Below are 16,909 nucleotides of genomic sequence, written 5' to 3'. Positions count from 1 at the left end.
GCGTGCAGCCAGGCCAGTGGTTTTGCTTCGTTTCGGCTTGGTTTGCCACATCCCAGAGCACTGCCAGCCCACTCCGCAGCGTATTCATATTGACAACCACCGGGCTGGTCGCGTTCAGTCTTCTTTCGAGCTTCGCAGCGTGCACACCGCTCCCTCCACTATTCGATTCGATCCGAACTAGTACGATCCGAACCGATATAGTCTCGCATTAATTCGCGTGCGCGAGAGTTTGATACAAATATTGCAAGTGTTTTAATTGAGGAGAATCCCAAGCACTCAAGGTAATTAAAACACTTAGTAGCGCCACAAATGATTTAGACCTGCGAATCCATCTTTTGATTGCCGCATTGTAAAGACAATGATGCTCATATTTCGGGGCTATTAGGCTGCAATTCGAGGCATTTGCCAGCCCAGCGAAGCATTTAATTGGGGACTTAAAAGGTAGACCCCTCTAAACTTGAACCGTACCGTGTCAAGTGTTTGCCCTACTGAGTTTGATTTCGAGACACGCTCGTGAACCCCGTCTGTGTCAGGGTTGTGTCATGACCTGTCGCAGAGCCTGAGATTTCGATATTCCACATTTTCCGCTTCGAGTTCCGTGGTTTTGTCTGGCCCTTTGCATATATATGAACCTTGCTGCTTCTGCTAATTTTATGTGTCGGGGTTTCATCTCATTTGTATCAATGCTGATCCAATACAAAAGCCATTTACATACTGAGGGGGTTTTTTATTTAAATATTTCGTGAGACTGTCTGAGCAAAGGCCAAATGGGAAATGGAATGGAAGAATTGCCAAACATTTAAAATTTGTTCGATTTCATGGTTTAATGTCTCAGCCTCAAGTGGCTTTCTTAATGATCCTCCACACGGCCATCTTCTGCGAGCTTACGTTGCCTTAGAAAAGGGGTCATTGGTGCGAAGCAGTCGGTCAGTCCGTCAGTAAGTCAGTCAGTCAGTCAGTCAGTCAGTCAGTCAGTCTGACTGGCTGTCATTGCGCTGCATTGGGTTTATTAACTGCAGACAGATTGCAGGCTGCACTTTGCATTGGAAAATTTTAATGGCCCCATCATCGTTAGCCAGTTCTGAGGTCGCAATAGAGTTGCAACAACAAAATGTTACATTGGCTTAAAAGCAGCAATGAGTAAACAAGAGGAACACACCATCGATAAACACAGCCACATACAGGCTAATTAAAGATTCCAAAATATTTCTACTTACAACTGATATACCGGTTTTGGCTCCAATAAAAATATGACAAACGAAGGAGGGAAACAAATATCATAAGCTAAAGAGTCTTGTCGTTTTGAATAGGGTCAGTTTGCGTAATATCAAAAAGCAGAAAAACACTCTTGCCAATTGTAGGGAAGGTAAATATAAAATGGCACGAAAACATTTCGGATTGAAACTTTTCGAATACTACGTAATTTTGGCCAATCGTTCGACAGCATCAATTTACCTAAGAACTTAAATAGATAGTAACAGTTCACATAAGCTTCTGGAATTCCATTATCTTTTTGATGCTCGAATTAAATTCTATGTACGGTGGGTCCTTTTATTGAAAATCACAAATAATTAATGCTATTTTGGTCGTCTATCAGTATTTAGCGCATTGGTTACAGTTCTCTTCGCTCGACTCTTTCTCGCTCGGCCGCCCTAATTGGGATCAAGTTTGTGGCCTAAGTCTTTCGTTTACAAAATGAAGCTCCGTTGTTTTAGGTTCAGTCTTAATAAATACGTTTGTGTGTAATGCTCATAGCTTCGTGTTTGACAACTTGGCCGACCCGACACTCAAAATTTGGCTCAATGTGTGTATTTGGATGCTTGCATAAGTGCAAGCACTCTGAGGTTGTTTCTCGGGCTGTGGTGCTGCTCTCGCTGGTTTCACACATTCGGCGGACGCGTTTTAATTGGCAATAAAGCCGAAAACTGGGGCTCAGTAACAAGCCCCTAAAGGCAGGTGCCGCGAGATGAAGGACAACAGCAGTGCTCCAAGTGAAGTGATCCCAGAAACTGCTCCCGCCACATAGACGTAGATTAGAGCTTGTAGTTCAAGGTGCAGTGGGGTTGCTGTGTCATGCTTCCTTGCAACTTCCATCTTCGCCAGCTCTGCTCTGCTGGAGGAGGTAAACACTCGCAGATAACCAGTCGGAGATACAGTATTGGATATGCATACTCTTGGGCTGGGTGTGACCACAATCAAGCTGCAATAGTGCAATAGATAGGTAAACAAGTACGTCCGCTCGGTCTTGCGTGAAATGTCATGACATGCCCAAAGTGCAAGGGACAGCCACAATCCACCATCCACAATTAGAGATTGTCGAGCAGATGTGGCCAACTGTAACGCGGCTGCAATCCAACCCAGCCGCATGCAGATTGAGAAACATACACTTGCAACAATCCCCGTCGGAGGGGGAGATATAAAGTTAGCCTGGCACGCTAGACGGGTTCGATGCCTGCTACCCCTGGCAATTGCATAAGCCAGCAAAGAAATGCGAATCCACAGGCGCAATCGAAAAGCCAAATAGAAACCGAAAGCCCGCTGGAAACCAGTTTGCGGCAGGTTCAGCTCACTGGTTGCTGCCGCCTAATGGCTGCTTCCAAGTCGGACACCAGATGTGGCAAGAGGGGCACGCGTGGCCAGAATTAGCCCCAGTTTTTCCAGCACCACTTGCGCCACTCGCTTGCCAATCACTAGTTTTTCCTTTGACTGGTTTTCGCTTTCCCGGAATGCTTCTTGCGTCACTCCGTTCCCATTCGCATTCCCATTCCCATTCCCACTCCCAGAAATTGTGCTAATACAACTCCTCTCTTGCAGCAAGATGACGGTGGATCTATCGCCAGTGCAGGAATACTACAAGGACAAGACGATCTTCATCACTGGAGCGTCTGGGTTCATGGGCAAGGTGCTGCTGGAGAAGTTGCTCTACTCCTGCCACTCCCTCAAGGAGGTGATAATCATCTGCCGCCCGAAGCGGGGCAAGGCACCCGAGACGCGTCTCGAGGAGATGTTCAAGCTGCCCATCTTCCAGCGCATCAAGGACGAGCGTCCGGAGATGCTCAAGAAGGTCACCATCTACCAGGGCGACGTTACCTTCGACCGTAAGTGTTGCCCAACAACTGCACAGCAATTAAAACTGAAAGCTTTTGCTTCTCCTGCCCTTCATCTCCAGAGCTTGGACTCAGCGGGGAGAGCTTGAAGCACGTGACCGAGAACACCAACATTGTTTTCCACATGGCGGCCACCCTCAAGCTGGAGGGCAACCTTCGCGACGCCATCGACATGAACTTGCTGGGCACGCGGCGAGCTCTCAACGTGGCCAAGGAAATGAAGCAGCTGGAGGCCTTTATCCACTTGTCCACGGCTTTCTGCAACTGCGACCAGGAGGTGATGTACGAGAAGGTGTACGATTTTCCACACAAGCCAGAGGATCTCATGCGCCTGGCCGAGTGGATGGACGTGAAGACCCTGGACGCCATTACGCCGGATTTGCTGAAGCCGCACCCCAACACCTACACCTACTCAAAGCGCCTGGCGGAGCTCCTGGTGCGCGACCACTACGAGTCCATGCCCGTCATCATCGCCCGTCCCAGCATCGGTAAGTGACCTTTTGACCACGGATGCCATCCCGCTGTTGCCTATCCGCGTCGCTTGGCCTGCGCAAATCGATTTATTTGAGTCGTTAATGCCCCACGTCTCCGCACGGGGATTGCTTGCTTGCTTGGTAGCCAGCTGCGCTGGAAGCGAAATGGAGACTGCAATTGCCAGTTGCCTCCAGTTTCCCTCTGCTAACTAATAATGCGCCTCCGCTTAGCTGCCTTATGTCTATGCCGTCTATGTCTGTGTCTATGTTGCCCTGGGCCACTGGCTTGCTTATTATTTATATCTTTTTTGGCCACCTGGCGTCTTGGTTGAACGTCTTGGTTGGACGTCTCTGGTTGAATGTACAATCTGTCTGCGCTGGCAGTCAATTAAACTTTTCTATTAGCGGTTTTGGCCAACCTGAGAGGTCGTTATTCATAGCAGTTAGAGAAACTATCGGGCTGAAACCAGTCCGAGCAGATTGATTCAAATCTGCAAAACCAAACACTTTTCAATTTGAAGCCGAGTGGTAATTTGATACGAAGGTATACTGTTTCGGTGATAACATGCAGATTACCCAGCAGTAGTACTCTATCTGAGCAAAGAGCTACATTTATTCAATCCAATCTTGGACTTTTAAATAACATATGTTCTGAAATTAAGTGGAATTAAGTAGGAAACTGCATGTTTGTGCATTGTATTTCCGATTACAGCTCCCCTTCAACTAATGATAGGCTAGCTGAGTGCTCAAATTAATAGGAGCGAATGAGTGTTTCACTTGCAACCAGGCGGGCTAAGGGTTCAAGGCAGGGCTGACCTGCTTAGCTGGGCAAATAGCCCGTGGATACAGTCAATATGGACGTTCGCTAACTAGCGAGCAAAGTTCCGCAGAGTTCGCGGATTTTAGCAGATCTTCAGAGATATTAGCAAATTGGTATTGAACGTACTCATTGGGGTGGTGTTCGCTGCTTTGGTGCTAGTCTTAAGCCGCTTCTTGCCACCTACCGCTAATTCGTCAATGGTTTAAGCTTTCCGTGTGTTTTATGACATCGCCACCGGTTGATCTCGCGTCCTCCTCTCCGGCGCGGGCTCACCCGCTTGCCTCCTCCGCTGCCGCGCTTCTTAATACGAACACCGCACATGAACCAAGCACAGCAGCAGCAACAACACAGATCTGAGCCACCACAAACCGCCAACCAACACCACCACAACCACAGCGCTTGAAAAGAAAAGCCCGATTACATGGCACGGTGTAAAACATTGCTTAAAACAACAAACTACCTCAGCCACTGCACACAAACGCCGTCGTCATTGACCAAAAAGTTCAATGAGCATGCAATGAAAACAAAGAAGACAGAAACGCCAACCAGTCCCCGCTTTACCCTTCCTACGCATCCGCATCCGCATCAGCCCGATCCCAGGATAGTCTGGGGGAAGGAGGCCCATTCTGAACTCATCTCCCGCACGCCCAGTGTCGCCGTCGGCGTACGAGCCCGTCCCGGGATGGGTGGACAACCTCAACGGACCCACCGGGCTGATGGTGGGCGCCGGCAAGGGCGTCATCCGCTCGATGCTGATTGACACGCGCCACCTGTCCGAGGTGATTCCGGTGGACTACGCCATCAACGGACTGTGCGTGATCCCCTACCAGTTCGCCAAGATGACGGAGCGGCCGACGGAGGTGCCGGTATACAATATCACGTGCGCTGACCACCGCAAGATGCAGTGGGGCGAAGTAATCGAAATGAGCAAGGAAATAGGATACAGATACCCGATGGAGGCGGGTCTCTGGTATCCCGACGGATGCATCACCACCAACAAACTGCACCACAACATCAACGTGCTGCTCTTCCACTGGCTGCCCGCCTACTTGATCGACTTCATCCTGCTGCTGCTGGGCCAGAAGCGATTGTAAGTTGCGGATGCTGTGGATCGCGGTCACAGATCTTGATCCTCTCTCCCTAGCATGATCCGCGTCCAGAACCGTATCTCTGTGGGCCTCGAGGTGCTGCAGTTCTTCACGATGCGCGCCTGGTTCTTTAAGTCGGACGCCTACTCCTCGCTGTGGGCCATGCTAAACGAGGCGGACAGGAAAAAGTACGTAGCGCGCGAGTAGAGGGAGAGTAGAGTTTACTTACCTGATCCCACCCAAAAGCTTTAACATGGACATGGATCCCGAGGAGACCGTCCCCATGTACATAGAGTCCTGTGTCCAGGGAGGGCGACAGTACCTGATGAAGGAGTCGCCCGACAGTTTGCCCCGCGCCCGGCTCCAGCTGAAGCTGTAAGCCACAGATCCCCGAGCCCTGAGCCCGATCTCTAAGCACGGTCTTCCTCTCATTTATAGCATGTACATCTTGGACCGCGCTTGCAAGACGCTCATCGTGGGCACCCTGTGCTACTGGACCTACGGTTTGGTGGCCCGTCTGCTGGGCGTCTAAGACGACGGCAGCCCGGAGTTATCACGATTCCCAATTCATTTGCGCGCTTTTCTCAATCAATCTCTGCTTAGGTTCGCTTGGGGCATAACTTCGAGCCTCTCGACGAGAGGCCTCGGATCTGGTTTTCATTTCTACTTTAAGTGATTATCTATGTTTCGTGTCAAAATAAAAAGTCTGTGTACTGAGCTTATGTGTCTGTGCTTCAAGTGTACAAGTGTTGATCCAGAGGAATCGCGCGACAACCAGAACAACACAAACAAAACACACAGATCACACACAATACACAGAACACGCCGGAGAATGAGCACAATGATATTTCCCCCAATCGCACACTATTTCCCAATTTCTAAATTCACGTTAGAACACACTCATCCTGGAAACATAATCCCCACCATACAACTACACCACTTACACCCACACCACTCCACACCACTCCACACCATACACATTCACACTTAATACGGCTTCGGTGACCATCATCTTGGGCTCGTGGTATGTAGACTGGTTTCACGTGAAGCACCCATCAGACAGCTCCTAGTAAACCCCTCTTCCTTCCTGCAGTGTCTCCGGCTGCCTTCGAGCCCTTGCCCGGATGGGTGGACAACCTGAATGGACCCACTGGCCTGATGATCGGATGCGGAAAGGGCGTGATCCGGTCCGTGCTGGTGAACCAACGGAACAAGGCCGAGGTGATTCCCGTCGACTACGCGATCAACGGACTGATCGTCATTCCCTACGAGTTCAACAAGCAGGCCAAGCGGCCCGCCAATGTGCCCGTGTACAATATAACCAATGCGGACCACAGGAAGATGACCATGGGCACCGTGGTGGAGATGAGCAAGCGCATCAACAAGCAGTTCCCATTTAACGCGGGTCTCTGGTACCCCGACCCCTGCGTGACCACCAACCAATTCTACCATAACTTCAACGTGGCCCTGTTCCATTGGCTGCCCGCTTACTTCCTGGACTTCCTGATGCTGATCTTGGGCCAGAAGAGATTGTAAGTTGCGCCGTGAGTGCACCTCACCTCAAATGGAGCCGTATATAAATGCCGTATTCCTCCCCAGCATGCTGAGAGTGCAGGAGAAGATATCCACAGGTCTGGGCGTCCTGCAGTTCTTCACCCTCAATGCCTGGATCTTCCGTTCTGAGAACTACTCCTCCCTGTGGAACAAACTCAACGAGGAGGACAAGGCGATGTAAGTGCTGTCGAACCCATCTACTGATAGTAGCCACATATGAACATTTCACTACCCCTGGTTTAGCTTTAACATGAACATGAACACCGAGAACACCGAGGAGGAGTACATGGTTGAGTGTGCCAAGGGCGCCCGAAAGTTTATTCTCAAGGAGAAGGAGGAGGATCTGCCCAGGGCGCGCGTGCACATGAAGATGTAAGTTAGCCCAGAGGCTGTACTATCAACTATGACTCACCTGTCTTTACTTCCAGCCAATGGGTCGTGGACGTCGTGTGCAAGACGGTGATTGTGGGACTGTTCTTCTACTACCTCCTCAAGTGGACGGAGGTGCTGGCTATATTCTGATTCTGGTTCTCCGTGGACTTGCATTGGTTTGGTGGTCACGGTCACAGGCATTTAATTAGTCACCTAGCTTAGTTGTAGTTACGCATATTCGAGGTTTTGAATCCAAATAAATATGATTGTAGGTTGTTGAATATTCACATTTGGCCAATTGCGCCGTGTTTCTCTTTCTTAAACCCGTCACCAATAGCGGCCCTTGTGTCTCAGCATACTGACATGTACTTTGTTCTCCAGTAACTCCAGCTATCGCTGAGCCCCTGCCAGGTTGGGTGGACAACATGAACGGACCCACGGGTGTCCTTATTGGCGCCGGCAAAGGAGTCATCCGTTCCATGATCTGCAACGGGGAGCTAAAATCGGAAGTAATCCCTGTGGACATCGCCATTAACGGCCTAATCTTGTTACCATACCACAACAGTCTGGCGGAAAAGAGGTAAATTGTTCAGAAGCCAACCATGTGAATGTGATATATAGCTTTTGCCACAGACCTCTTCAGATTCCAGTCTACAACTTGACCGTGGACGATGCCAAGAAGCGCACATGGAAGTGGATAATGGACGTGGGTCGCGACTTGGGCATAAAGTACCCCTTCGAGGTTGGACTCTGGTATCCCGACGGCAACATGACGTCCAGCAAGTTCTACCACACCATCTGCACCATTCTGTTTATGTGGCTGCCAGCCTACCTTATCGACTTTCTACTGCTGATCTTCGGACAACGTCGCTTGTAAGGTCTTCAAATGAATTGGGGAGTACCGATCAAGTTATCCAACCTGCAACTTTTCTGTTTGTCTAGCATGATCCGGGTTCAAACCAAAATCGCTGTGGGTCTGGAGGTGTTGCAGTTCTTTACCACGCGCAGCTGGGACTTCAAATCCACACACTTTGATCAGATCTACAAAGAATTAGGATCTACCGATCGGAGGATGTAAGCATTACATTTGAACTTATACTAATAGGTTTGTAATGCAATTATATTTTCGACAGATTTAAGATTAATACCGACGACGTCGACGATTATGAGTACATGAAAGTCAGTATTTTGGGTGGTCGTCAGTATGTAATGAAGGAACCTTTAACTTCCCTGCCGAAATCACGCATACAATTAAGATTGTAAGTAATATTTTACTTCCATCTTTAGTGTTTAACCTCCTTTTTTTTCTTGTTTTTCAGCATGTATGTTCTGGACCGCATTTGCAAAACGCTCATTATTTCAGGCCTTCTATACTGGGTTTCCCAAAAACTGAGAATATTACCTTCTAGTAACTAAGCATAAGTTGTTCTTCAGTTCGTTTCTTAAAGTTTTGTACCTTTTATTTCATGTGCCTTTGAAAGGGTTTATAGTAAATCAGGTCAACAATGTTCAGGTGTTTTGTATACGTATAACTTGTGATTGCAAGTCGTGGAAAATAAAAATGTTAAAACAATAAGCTAGTTGTTTTCGGGGTACTGACTGTTTTGGGCAGTGTCTTGGACATATGTATATATCAAATGTATGATTTGACATTCTTGGGAGGTTTAACGTCTTTACTAGGTCATAGCGCTTTATTAAATATCTACACGTTTGTTGTTAGTTGGCAGTGCGGCATGTAATTGGGAAACCCCCAAAGTTTGAAAATACATTTTTAAATGCGCCCAAAAAGTCTCCAAAAGTGTGCCCATATTCGTGGCGTTCAGAAAATCAAGCTCAAGAGATAAAAGACGTATCGATAGGCCACGTGCCACGGTGAGTGCCACCAGAGGCGCTCTGTTAGCATGCTGTTAAATTTAAAATTCCTGTTAAGAGCCCGCCTCTTCGATCGCTTTCACGGATCAGATTAGTCGTTGTCTGGATACTAACGAGCAAGGTAATGATCGCGCAGCAGTGTGGCGCGTTTTTTGCTTAGGCGCTGAGTGTTTTGTGTTTTGAAAACAGTTTTTGAAAGCCCGAGGAAGATCTCCAATGGGTCAATGAGTCATCTCATCGATTATGCAAATCAGTCCGGTGTTGCGCCAAATCTTTACTTAAGCGAGATGACTCGCGGGGAAGTTAAGATGTTTTATTAGTTACTGCGAATGAATCATGTGTAATGCAGATCTGAAACCGCAGTTGCAAAGTGATCTGTGCTCGACTTCAACCCACACAACAAAAACATAAGCAGTGAAAACAAGTTTTAAAACATTTAACGAACCAAGGTTAAGAAACTGCAGAAAACGGCGCCCACGGCGCAATCGCAAAAATATTAAAAAAAAAGCTTTGTTTTAATGACGCCAGAACAGCTAATAAATTGATTGAATTGCATTTGATAAATGATTAATTTGGAATGTATTTATACGCGATCTGTGACATCATCGAAGTTTTAAAAAACGATTTTTAAATGCCTGGTGGGCAGCTAACGAAATGCCCTAAAAGGAAACGCCCGCGGTGTCCACTTTTCTGTGAAGTGCTCGGATTGTGATACCATTTCCTCATAAGAAATACGAAATACGAAATAAACAGATAGTGTTCTTGCTGACCAGGCGAGTCCACAAAGTGTCGTGTAAGACGAGCCGACAGAGCCCATGTTCACCCAACTCGGAACTGGGTTGGGGACACTTTCCTCTGGCATTTCCACTGGCATTTGCATCGAAATTAGGCGCACTGTGCTTCCGTTCCCCTCCAGAAGCGCTTAATATGCGTTTTTTATTGCCAATTACAATTAAGTAATCCATCGATTAGGCGTTATGCGGCTATGCGGCATGTTAGGACCCTCCTCCTCCTCCTCTGGAGCCCGTGCTCCAGCCTACTCACGAATGCATAAGCCGTGCGAGTGGATCATTCGCTCGCTGATTTGGCTCCGCCCATCTAATTTTTGTATTCGTTTTCTGCTGTTCGTGGGGCACAAGGGCGTAGATCCAGAGGGGCCCAACTTGCTTAAATCGATTGGTAAATGGTGATTCCTCCAGTTCAGGAATCCATCCATCCTAGCATACGAATTGGTTTTTGTTTGTATTCCTGAGTTGATCTCACACATGTACTATGTACGTCCGAGTGTGTTTAATTAAATTATTTGAAATTACTGAGTCGTGCGGAGCCGAGACTCTCTGGCTCCCCACTCCCCACTCCGCACACCCCTCCCAAATCTTTTGTTGTGCACACGATGTGGGCCAGTCAATTGTTTATGAAGTGCACAGTGGGTATATAGAGCAGCGATCTCTATGTGGCGGGGGTATCCACTTTCGTGGGGCTATTGCCCATGTGTCTGTGGGCTGTTCGCTTAAACATTTTTTCCGAATACAACTAAATTCTGGCGCTGTTGTTTTTTCGCGGATGCTTCACAAACTCACTTCACCATGAAGTCAGCCCCAGTCCCCTGTCTCCCGTCCCCCGTCTCCGTTTCTCGTCTGTGTCCAAATCTTCAGACCCATCTCCGCACGCATCCATCTTAATTATGACTTTTTTACGATGACAATTTCGGGCTGAGCTTCGCGAAGTTGATTACACAAAAACTTCACTTGTGGACTGTTGTCCCCAATCACGATCGCTGTTTTTCAGCCACTCCTAAGCATTTAGTTCAAGGAATTCGAATTTCTGGCTATTTCCCCTGTTTTTCCAGCCGCCAATTCAAGTGTAAACACAGCGAAATGATCGTCTGTTGTTCATTAAGTGCAGAAAGAGCAGTAAATTAAGCAAACAAAATCTTCCGTTGCCAATAAACGGACTTTATGGACAAGTAAATTAGTTTATTGTATACCGAAATCGCCCACTCCACAAAAATCTATAAGGTCACGTATAGCCGAAATGCTGGCACTCCATTCGTTATGGCGCGTATGTACATACATACATACTCGTATACAACATGATAAACAAGGGAAGAGTAATATTAATATTCCTTGGATATTTGCTTGGATCCAGAGCGACTATAATTATCTGCACTGCTTCCTTTCCAGCTGTCGGTGTCGCGAATCTCCCCTTCATTCCGACATTTTCCAGACTATCCCCCCAACCCCCATTCCCCTCTCTTGTTCCGGGATGCCCGATGGGGCGCTGTTGGGTCTGATTTGGATGTAGTGCAGAAAGAGGGGGGAAGAGAAAGCGGGGAAGAATGTTATCAGCGAGCCGAAGTTTGTGTACACTTTCAGGGAATTAAAGAATATTTGCTCATGGTATTTAAAGGCAGCTCTGAAACTTCTCTATTAATTCACACTGTAAAGGAAATGAGTAATGGAAACTCCGATTTTTCCACTTTTCTGCCAAGAGTTGTGCAATTCCTCAGTTTAAGTTAGTATTTGCTTGTCTGTTGCTTTTCTGTGCAAACCTGATCGACGGGTTTTCTTTTGGCAGTCTCTAAGTGCATTCCAAATCCCAATCCCGAAGACTGCGAAGAATTTGCTTCCCCGGTTCACTCGACTCACTTTAAGTCTTATTACGCCATTCTGTCAACTGTCGCCTAAGACTTTGGGCCTGAGCTGGGCAAACAATAAAGTTGTTTGTCAATTGGTTTTACAAATAGCCTAGTGGCCAAATACACAGCACAAACAGAGGGGCCAAACAGTGGGCCAATTAGAGGAGATGATTGTGCGATTCTGTTTATCTTATCAGGCTGAACTTGCCACCTGGGGGGGTCATTTACAAAACCCAAAAGACTTCGACTGAGAAGCCGCTTTTAACGGATGAGTCGGGTATACGTTTCCTGATTACCCATTCTTCGGCTGTTGATAAATAATCAGAAGCGGCGTATTCAAATTAGCCAGGTTTCAAGTGTGATTAGCAGATTTCTCACACATTTCAAGTATCAAGACGGTCAGCTCAGAAAAGTGGAAACGAGAATCCCCAGAAGAAGCCGCCTTGAAATTTACGAACAAAGCCGCCTATAAATCTCGCGATTTCGCCGATCCCATTGCCTTAGCCGCCCCCAGGCTCCATTGGAGGCCCATCAAGGGTTATCAAAGCGTGGAGCGCAACAAATTGATTGCTAATTGATACTGATGTGTCGATTATTTTATGATTATTCTTTATGATCGTTAGCCGCTGAAACCCGCACCAAACCTGATTCAGATTTAGTGGATCACTGCTGGCACTTTGGGAGCTCAAACCTCGTCTTGTCTTCGCATGGATTGTTATAATTTAATAACTACACGGGGTACCGAATTCGGTACCACAGAAACCACTTAAGACGCTTTCTTTAAGTGCCCCCAAAACGGAGATTTGGTTGTGAAGAAACCTGTAGGGCAGCTTTTTGCTCCCGCTCCATTCCAGCCTCATGTCCACGTCCACGTCCACTCCATGTGAAAACCATCGTAGCATGAAGCGATGTCAAATGCCGTTTTTTGAGAGCGTCCAATTCAAAGCCATTGTTTCTGGCTTCCAAGGCCTTTGGGTCTAGTGGGGTCACAAAGTTGGCTGAGTGAGCAATGCGGGTTCTTGCTTCATTTTAAGCTAACTCAGTTAAGTTACTCATTCGACGCGTGGGGGTAATTGCTCATCTCACTTTGCTCATCCGCTCCGTGGCTGCTCTCTCTTTGCAGACCACACCAATGGACTTTAACAGCTGCGGCTTCATCGATCCGCAGGCCCAGTTGGCTGGAGCTCTGGCCAAGCAGGACATTCGGCAGTTCGTTGCTGCCCTGGACAGCGGTGCCCTGGCCGATCTGCAGGACGACCGGCATACCAGCATCTACGAGAAGGCACTCTCCACACCAGGTTGTCGGGACTTCATAGAAGCCTGCATCGACCACGGCAGCCAGGTCAACCACGTGAGTAAAGCATCAAGGAGCAGAGGTCGGACCACAGCTAACCCCAGCCCATCTCCACAGATCAACCAGAAGCTGGACAAGGCCGCAGTCAGCTATGCGGCCGACTCAAGGGACCCAGGGAACCTGGCGGCGCTGCTTAAGTACCGCCCCGGAAAACAAGTGCAGGTTGACAGAAAGTACGGGCAACTCACTCCACTCAACTCACTGGCCAAGAATCTCACGGAGGAAAATGCTCCAGAGGTGCACTCCTGCATGCAACTCCTGCTGGACTACGGCGCCTCGCCGAACATCGTGGACCAGGGCGAGTTCACACCCTTGCACCATGTGCTGAGAAAGAACAAGGTGAAGGCTGGGAAGCAGCAAATAATTCAGCTCTTCCTGGACCAGCCCGAGCTGGACATCGATAGTTACCGCAACGGAGAGGTACGCCGACTGCTGCAGGCGCAGTTTCCGGAGCTTAAGCTGCCGGAGGAGCGTCATACCGGGCCGGAGGTGGACATTCAGACCCTCCAGAGGACTCTGCGGGACGGGGACGAAGCACTGTTTGAGCAGCAGTTCGCTGAGTACTTGCAGAACCTCAAAGGCGGGGCGGATAACCAACTGAACGCCCACCAGGAGGAATACTTCGCTCTGCTGCAGGACAGCATCAAGAGGGGCAGGCAGCGGGCCTTCGAAGTTATTTTGTCCACTGGCATGGACATCAACTCGAGGCCGGGCAGAGCGAACGAGGCCAATCTCGTGGAGACGGCCGTGATATACGGTAACTGGCAGGCGTTGGAGCGACTGCTGAAGGAGCCAAGTCTGCGACTCGCTCCAGACTCCAAGCTACTAAACTCGGTGATCGGCCGGCTGGATGAGCCGCCGTACGATGGCTTCAGCCACCAGCGCTGCTTTGAGTTGCTCATGGACAGCGATCGCGTGGACGTGAACGAAGCCGATTCCGGGCGCCTGGTGCCCCTTTTCTATGCGGTCAAGTACCGCAACACGAGTGCAATGCAAGAGCTCCTGAAGCACGGTGCCTACATTGGATCGAAGAGCGCATTTGGGACACTGCCCATCAAGGACATGCCACCCGAGGTTCTCGAGGAGCACTTTGACTCTTGCATCACAACCAACGGAGAGAGGCCTGGTGAGCAGAATTATGAGATCATCATCGACTATAAGAACCTAATGCGCCAGGAGCGGGACTCCGGCTCCGGAGTGGACTCCGGGAAGACTTCCGTTAATCTCAACCAGCTGCACGACGAAATGGCCCCAATCGCGTTCATCGCCGAGTCGAAGGAGATGCGCCACCTGCTCCAGCACCCGCTGATCTCGAGCTTCCTGTTCCTCAAGTGGCACCGACTCTCCGTGATCTTCTACTTGAACTTCCTGATATACTCGCTTTTTACCGCCTCCATAATTACATACACGCTCCTCAAATTCCACGAAAGCGATCAAAGAGCTCTCACTGCATTCTTCGGATTGCTCTCCTGGCTGGGAATCGGCTACCTCATATTACGGGAGAGCATCCAGTGGATAATGTCCCCAGTTCGTTACTTTTGGTCTATAACAAACATCATGGAGGTGGCTCTCATTACACTATCCATCTTTACCTGCATGGAGTCCAACTTCGACAAGGAGACGCAGCGCGTCCTGGCCGTATTCACCATCCTACTAGTCTCCATGGAGTTCTGCCTATTGGTGGGCTCCCTGCCAGTGCTCTCAATTTCGACGCACATGCTGATGCTGCGAGAGGTCTCAAACAGCTTCCTAAAGAGCTTCACCCTCTACTCGATCTTCGTGCTCACCTTCAGCCTGTGCTTCTATATCCTCTTCGGTAAGACAGTGGAGAAGGACCAGCTCAACAGCACCACGCCGGCTCCAAGTCAGGAGGCGAAGGAGGACGACGATGGGGACTTCAACACATTCACCAAGCCTATCGAGGCCTTGATCAAGACCATTGTGATGCTGACAGGCGAGTTCGACGCATCGAGCATCAAGTTCACCAGCATCTACACCTACCTGATTTTCCTGCTCTTCGTGTTCTTCATGACGATAGTGCTGTTCAACCTGCTGAACGGTCTGGCCGTGAACGACACCCAAGTAAGTCCATCGCCATTCGTATTAGCTTCCTCCGCTAATCCCATTCTCGACTTCATCTAGGTTATTAAAGCTCAGGCGGAACTGAACGGAGCCATTTGCAGAACCAATGTCCTCAGTCGATATGAGCAGGTCCTCACTGGCCACGGACGCGCTGGGTTCCTGTTGGGCAACCATATCTTCCGCAGCATTTGCCAGCGTTTGATGAACATCTACCCGAACTACTTAAGTCTGCGTCAGATTTCCGTGATGCCGAACGACGGGAACAAGGTGCTTATTCCCATGAGCGATCCCTTCGAAATGAGGACCCTTAAGGGCAACAAGCAGGCCAGCTTCCAGCAATTGCCCCTGAGTGCGGCACTGCCCCAGAAGAAGCTGCTGGATCCACCGGTCCGACTCCTGCCCTGCTGCTGCTCCATGCTCACCGGCAAGTGCTCCCAGATGAGCGGTCGGGTGGTGAAGCGGGCGCTCGAGGTGATCGACCAGAAGAACACAGCGGAGCAGAAGCGGAAACAGGAACAGATCAACGACAGTCGCCTGAAGCTGATCGAGTACAAGCTGGAGCAACTGATACAGCTGGTCCAGGAGCGGAAGTGATGGAGCCTGTATTTTGTATTTTGTTAGGTTTAGTATTTATGAGACTATTCAACCGCTTAGATCGATTTGCATTTAACCTGTTTAAAGAGTTTAAATTGTTTAAAGAGTTTAAAGAGCCGGGTTAGTCGGAAATTGTTTTTATTAACATACGAGTAATGAAATTGAACAAAACCCTTAATAATTGTCAGTAAGTAAGTAGTATATAATGGTTATATAGACAGTAAATATTGTATAAACGAATATCATTACTGTACCATTTGTACCCGAGTAAATATTTAATTTCAAATGTTAGATGTACGCTTTTTAGAGTTTTCATTTAGTTGTTATTCGCTTTACTTAATCTTCTTTTATTTTATTTTGATTTGATATGATTCGGTTCAAAATGTGTGTTAGTCACATATTATGGTTAATGGATTCTTAATCTTTAGCTTTTTGTCTTCCTTGTCTATCATAATCTTTTATCGCTTATTTAAGTCAGAGCTGAACTGAGCGTAGCGGACCAAATCGAATTACACGGGCGTAAAGAGCTAACGAGGCAATCAATGGCAATGGAAAACCGACTGGAAAGTTATGCAAACTGTGCGGTCTTAATTTGTTAACAATTTTCAGCCTAATTATTTTTTCTTTATGATTTCCGACAGCAACGGATAAAAAGCTTGAGGCCGTTGTTTTTGGAGTGAGTGAAGCGCAGGCGTTGATTAAGCTAAGCTAGAATACAAATTACTACTAGGGCTTAGTTTGGTTACTCGACTTGATTACGCTGTCTACTTGCTGCTGTTATTGTTAGAGGACTAGGACTAGGACTAGGACCTTTAAAGCGGCAAATCAAAATAATTGACTTAGTTCTCGGAGCGTTTTGGACAATCGTACGACTTGTTATTCGGTTTAAGTGGTATTATTCGTCTTACTTTGCTGCTGGTAGCGTGGCCGATGAAACATTAACTGCTATCGTTCG

The 16,909-nt window shown here is 48.2% G+C and overlaps 2 protein-coding genes across 4 annotated transcripts; both read left to right on the top strand.

Annotated features, from left to right (window-relative positions):
• Positions 1-95: 95 nt before the first annotated feature.
• On the top strand, positions 96-8,972 carry LOC120445155 (putative fatty acyl-CoA reductase CG5065). 3 transcript variants are annotated; one of them, XM_039625329.2, is made up of 8 exons: positions 100-281; positions 2,815-3,098; positions 3,170-3,595; positions 7,796-7,994; positions 8,048-8,287; positions 8,357-8,488; positions 8,548-8,673; positions 8,734-8,972. In XM_039625329.2, the coding sequence occupies exons 2-8, from the start codon at positions 2,819-2,821 to the stop codon at positions 8,828-8,830; spliced, it is 1,500 nt and encodes a 499-aa protein (XP_039481263.1). In that variant the 5' UTR covers positions 100-281; positions 2,815-2,818; the 3' UTR covers positions 8,831-8,972. The 3 variants fall into 3 exon arrangements, with proteins under 3 accessions (XP_039481264.1, XP_039481263.1, XP_039481262.1); XM_039625330.2 differs by lacking the exons at positions 7,796-7,994; positions 8,048-8,287; positions 8,357-8,488; positions 8,548-8,673; positions 8,734-8,972 and adding exons at positions 5,052-5,490; positions 5,545-5,676; positions 5,735-5,863; positions 5,927-6,560 and having other exon boundaries at positions 96-281; XM_039625328.2 differs by lacking the exons at positions 7,796-7,994; positions 8,048-8,287; positions 8,357-8,488; positions 8,548-8,673; positions 8,734-8,972 and adding exons at positions 6,582-7,020; positions 7,088-7,219; positions 7,286-7,414; positions 7,471-7,701 and having other exon boundaries at positions 111-281.
• A 413-nt stretch (positions 8,973-9,385) lies between these two features.
• Positions 9,386-16,505, top strand: LOC120445154 (transient receptor potential cation channel protein painless). The gene is made up of 4 exons (XM_039625327.1): positions 9,386-9,407; positions 13,048-13,275; positions 13,336-15,360; positions 15,421-16,505. Exons 2-4 carry the CDS (start codon positions 13,057-13,059, stop codon positions 15,952-15,954), a joined length of 2,778 nt encoding a protein of 925 aa, XP_039481261.1. The 5' UTR covers positions 9,386-9,407; positions 13,048-13,056; the 3' UTR covers positions 15,955-16,505.
• Positions 16,506-16,909: the final 404 nt, after the last annotated feature.

The sequence above is a fragment of the Drosophila santomea genome, chromosome 2R (assembly GCF_016746245.2).
Source record: "Drosophila santomea strain STO CAGO 1482 chromosome 2R, Prin_Dsan_1.1, whole genome shotgun sequence".
Taxonomy (NCBI): Eukaryota; Metazoa; Arthropoda; class Insecta; order Diptera; family Drosophilidae; genus Drosophila; species Drosophila santomea.
This window is presented reverse-complemented; position numbering and strand designations above follow the sequence as displayed.

Excerpts from the sequence above, each read along its gene's own strand:
- LOC120445154 (XM_039625327.1), top strand. The coding sequence starts at position 13,057 with ATGGACTTTAACAGCTGCGGCTTCATCGATCCGCAGGCCCAGTTGGCT. Across the intron at positions 13,276-13,335 it reads ACGGCAGCCAGGTCAACCAC|ATCAACCAGAAGCTGGACAA; the intron begins GTGAGTAAAGCA and ends CCATCTCCACAG. Across the intron at positions 15,361-15,420 it reads TGGCCGTGAACGACACCCAA|GTTATTAAAGCTCAGGCGGA; the intron begins GTAAGTCCATCG and ends GACTTCATCTAG.
- LOC120445155 (XM_039625329.2), top strand. The coding sequence starts at position 2,819 with ATGACGGTGGATCTATCGCCAGTGCAGGAATACTACAAGGACAAGACG. Across the intron at positions 8,489-8,547 it reads GGATCTACCGATCGGAGGAT|ATTTAAGATTAATACCGACG; the intron begins GTAAGCATTACA and ends TATTTTCGACAG. Across the intron at positions 8,674-8,733 it reads TCACGCATACAATTAAGATT|CATGTATGTTCTGGACCGCA; the intron begins GTAAGTAATATT and ends CTTGTTTTTCAG.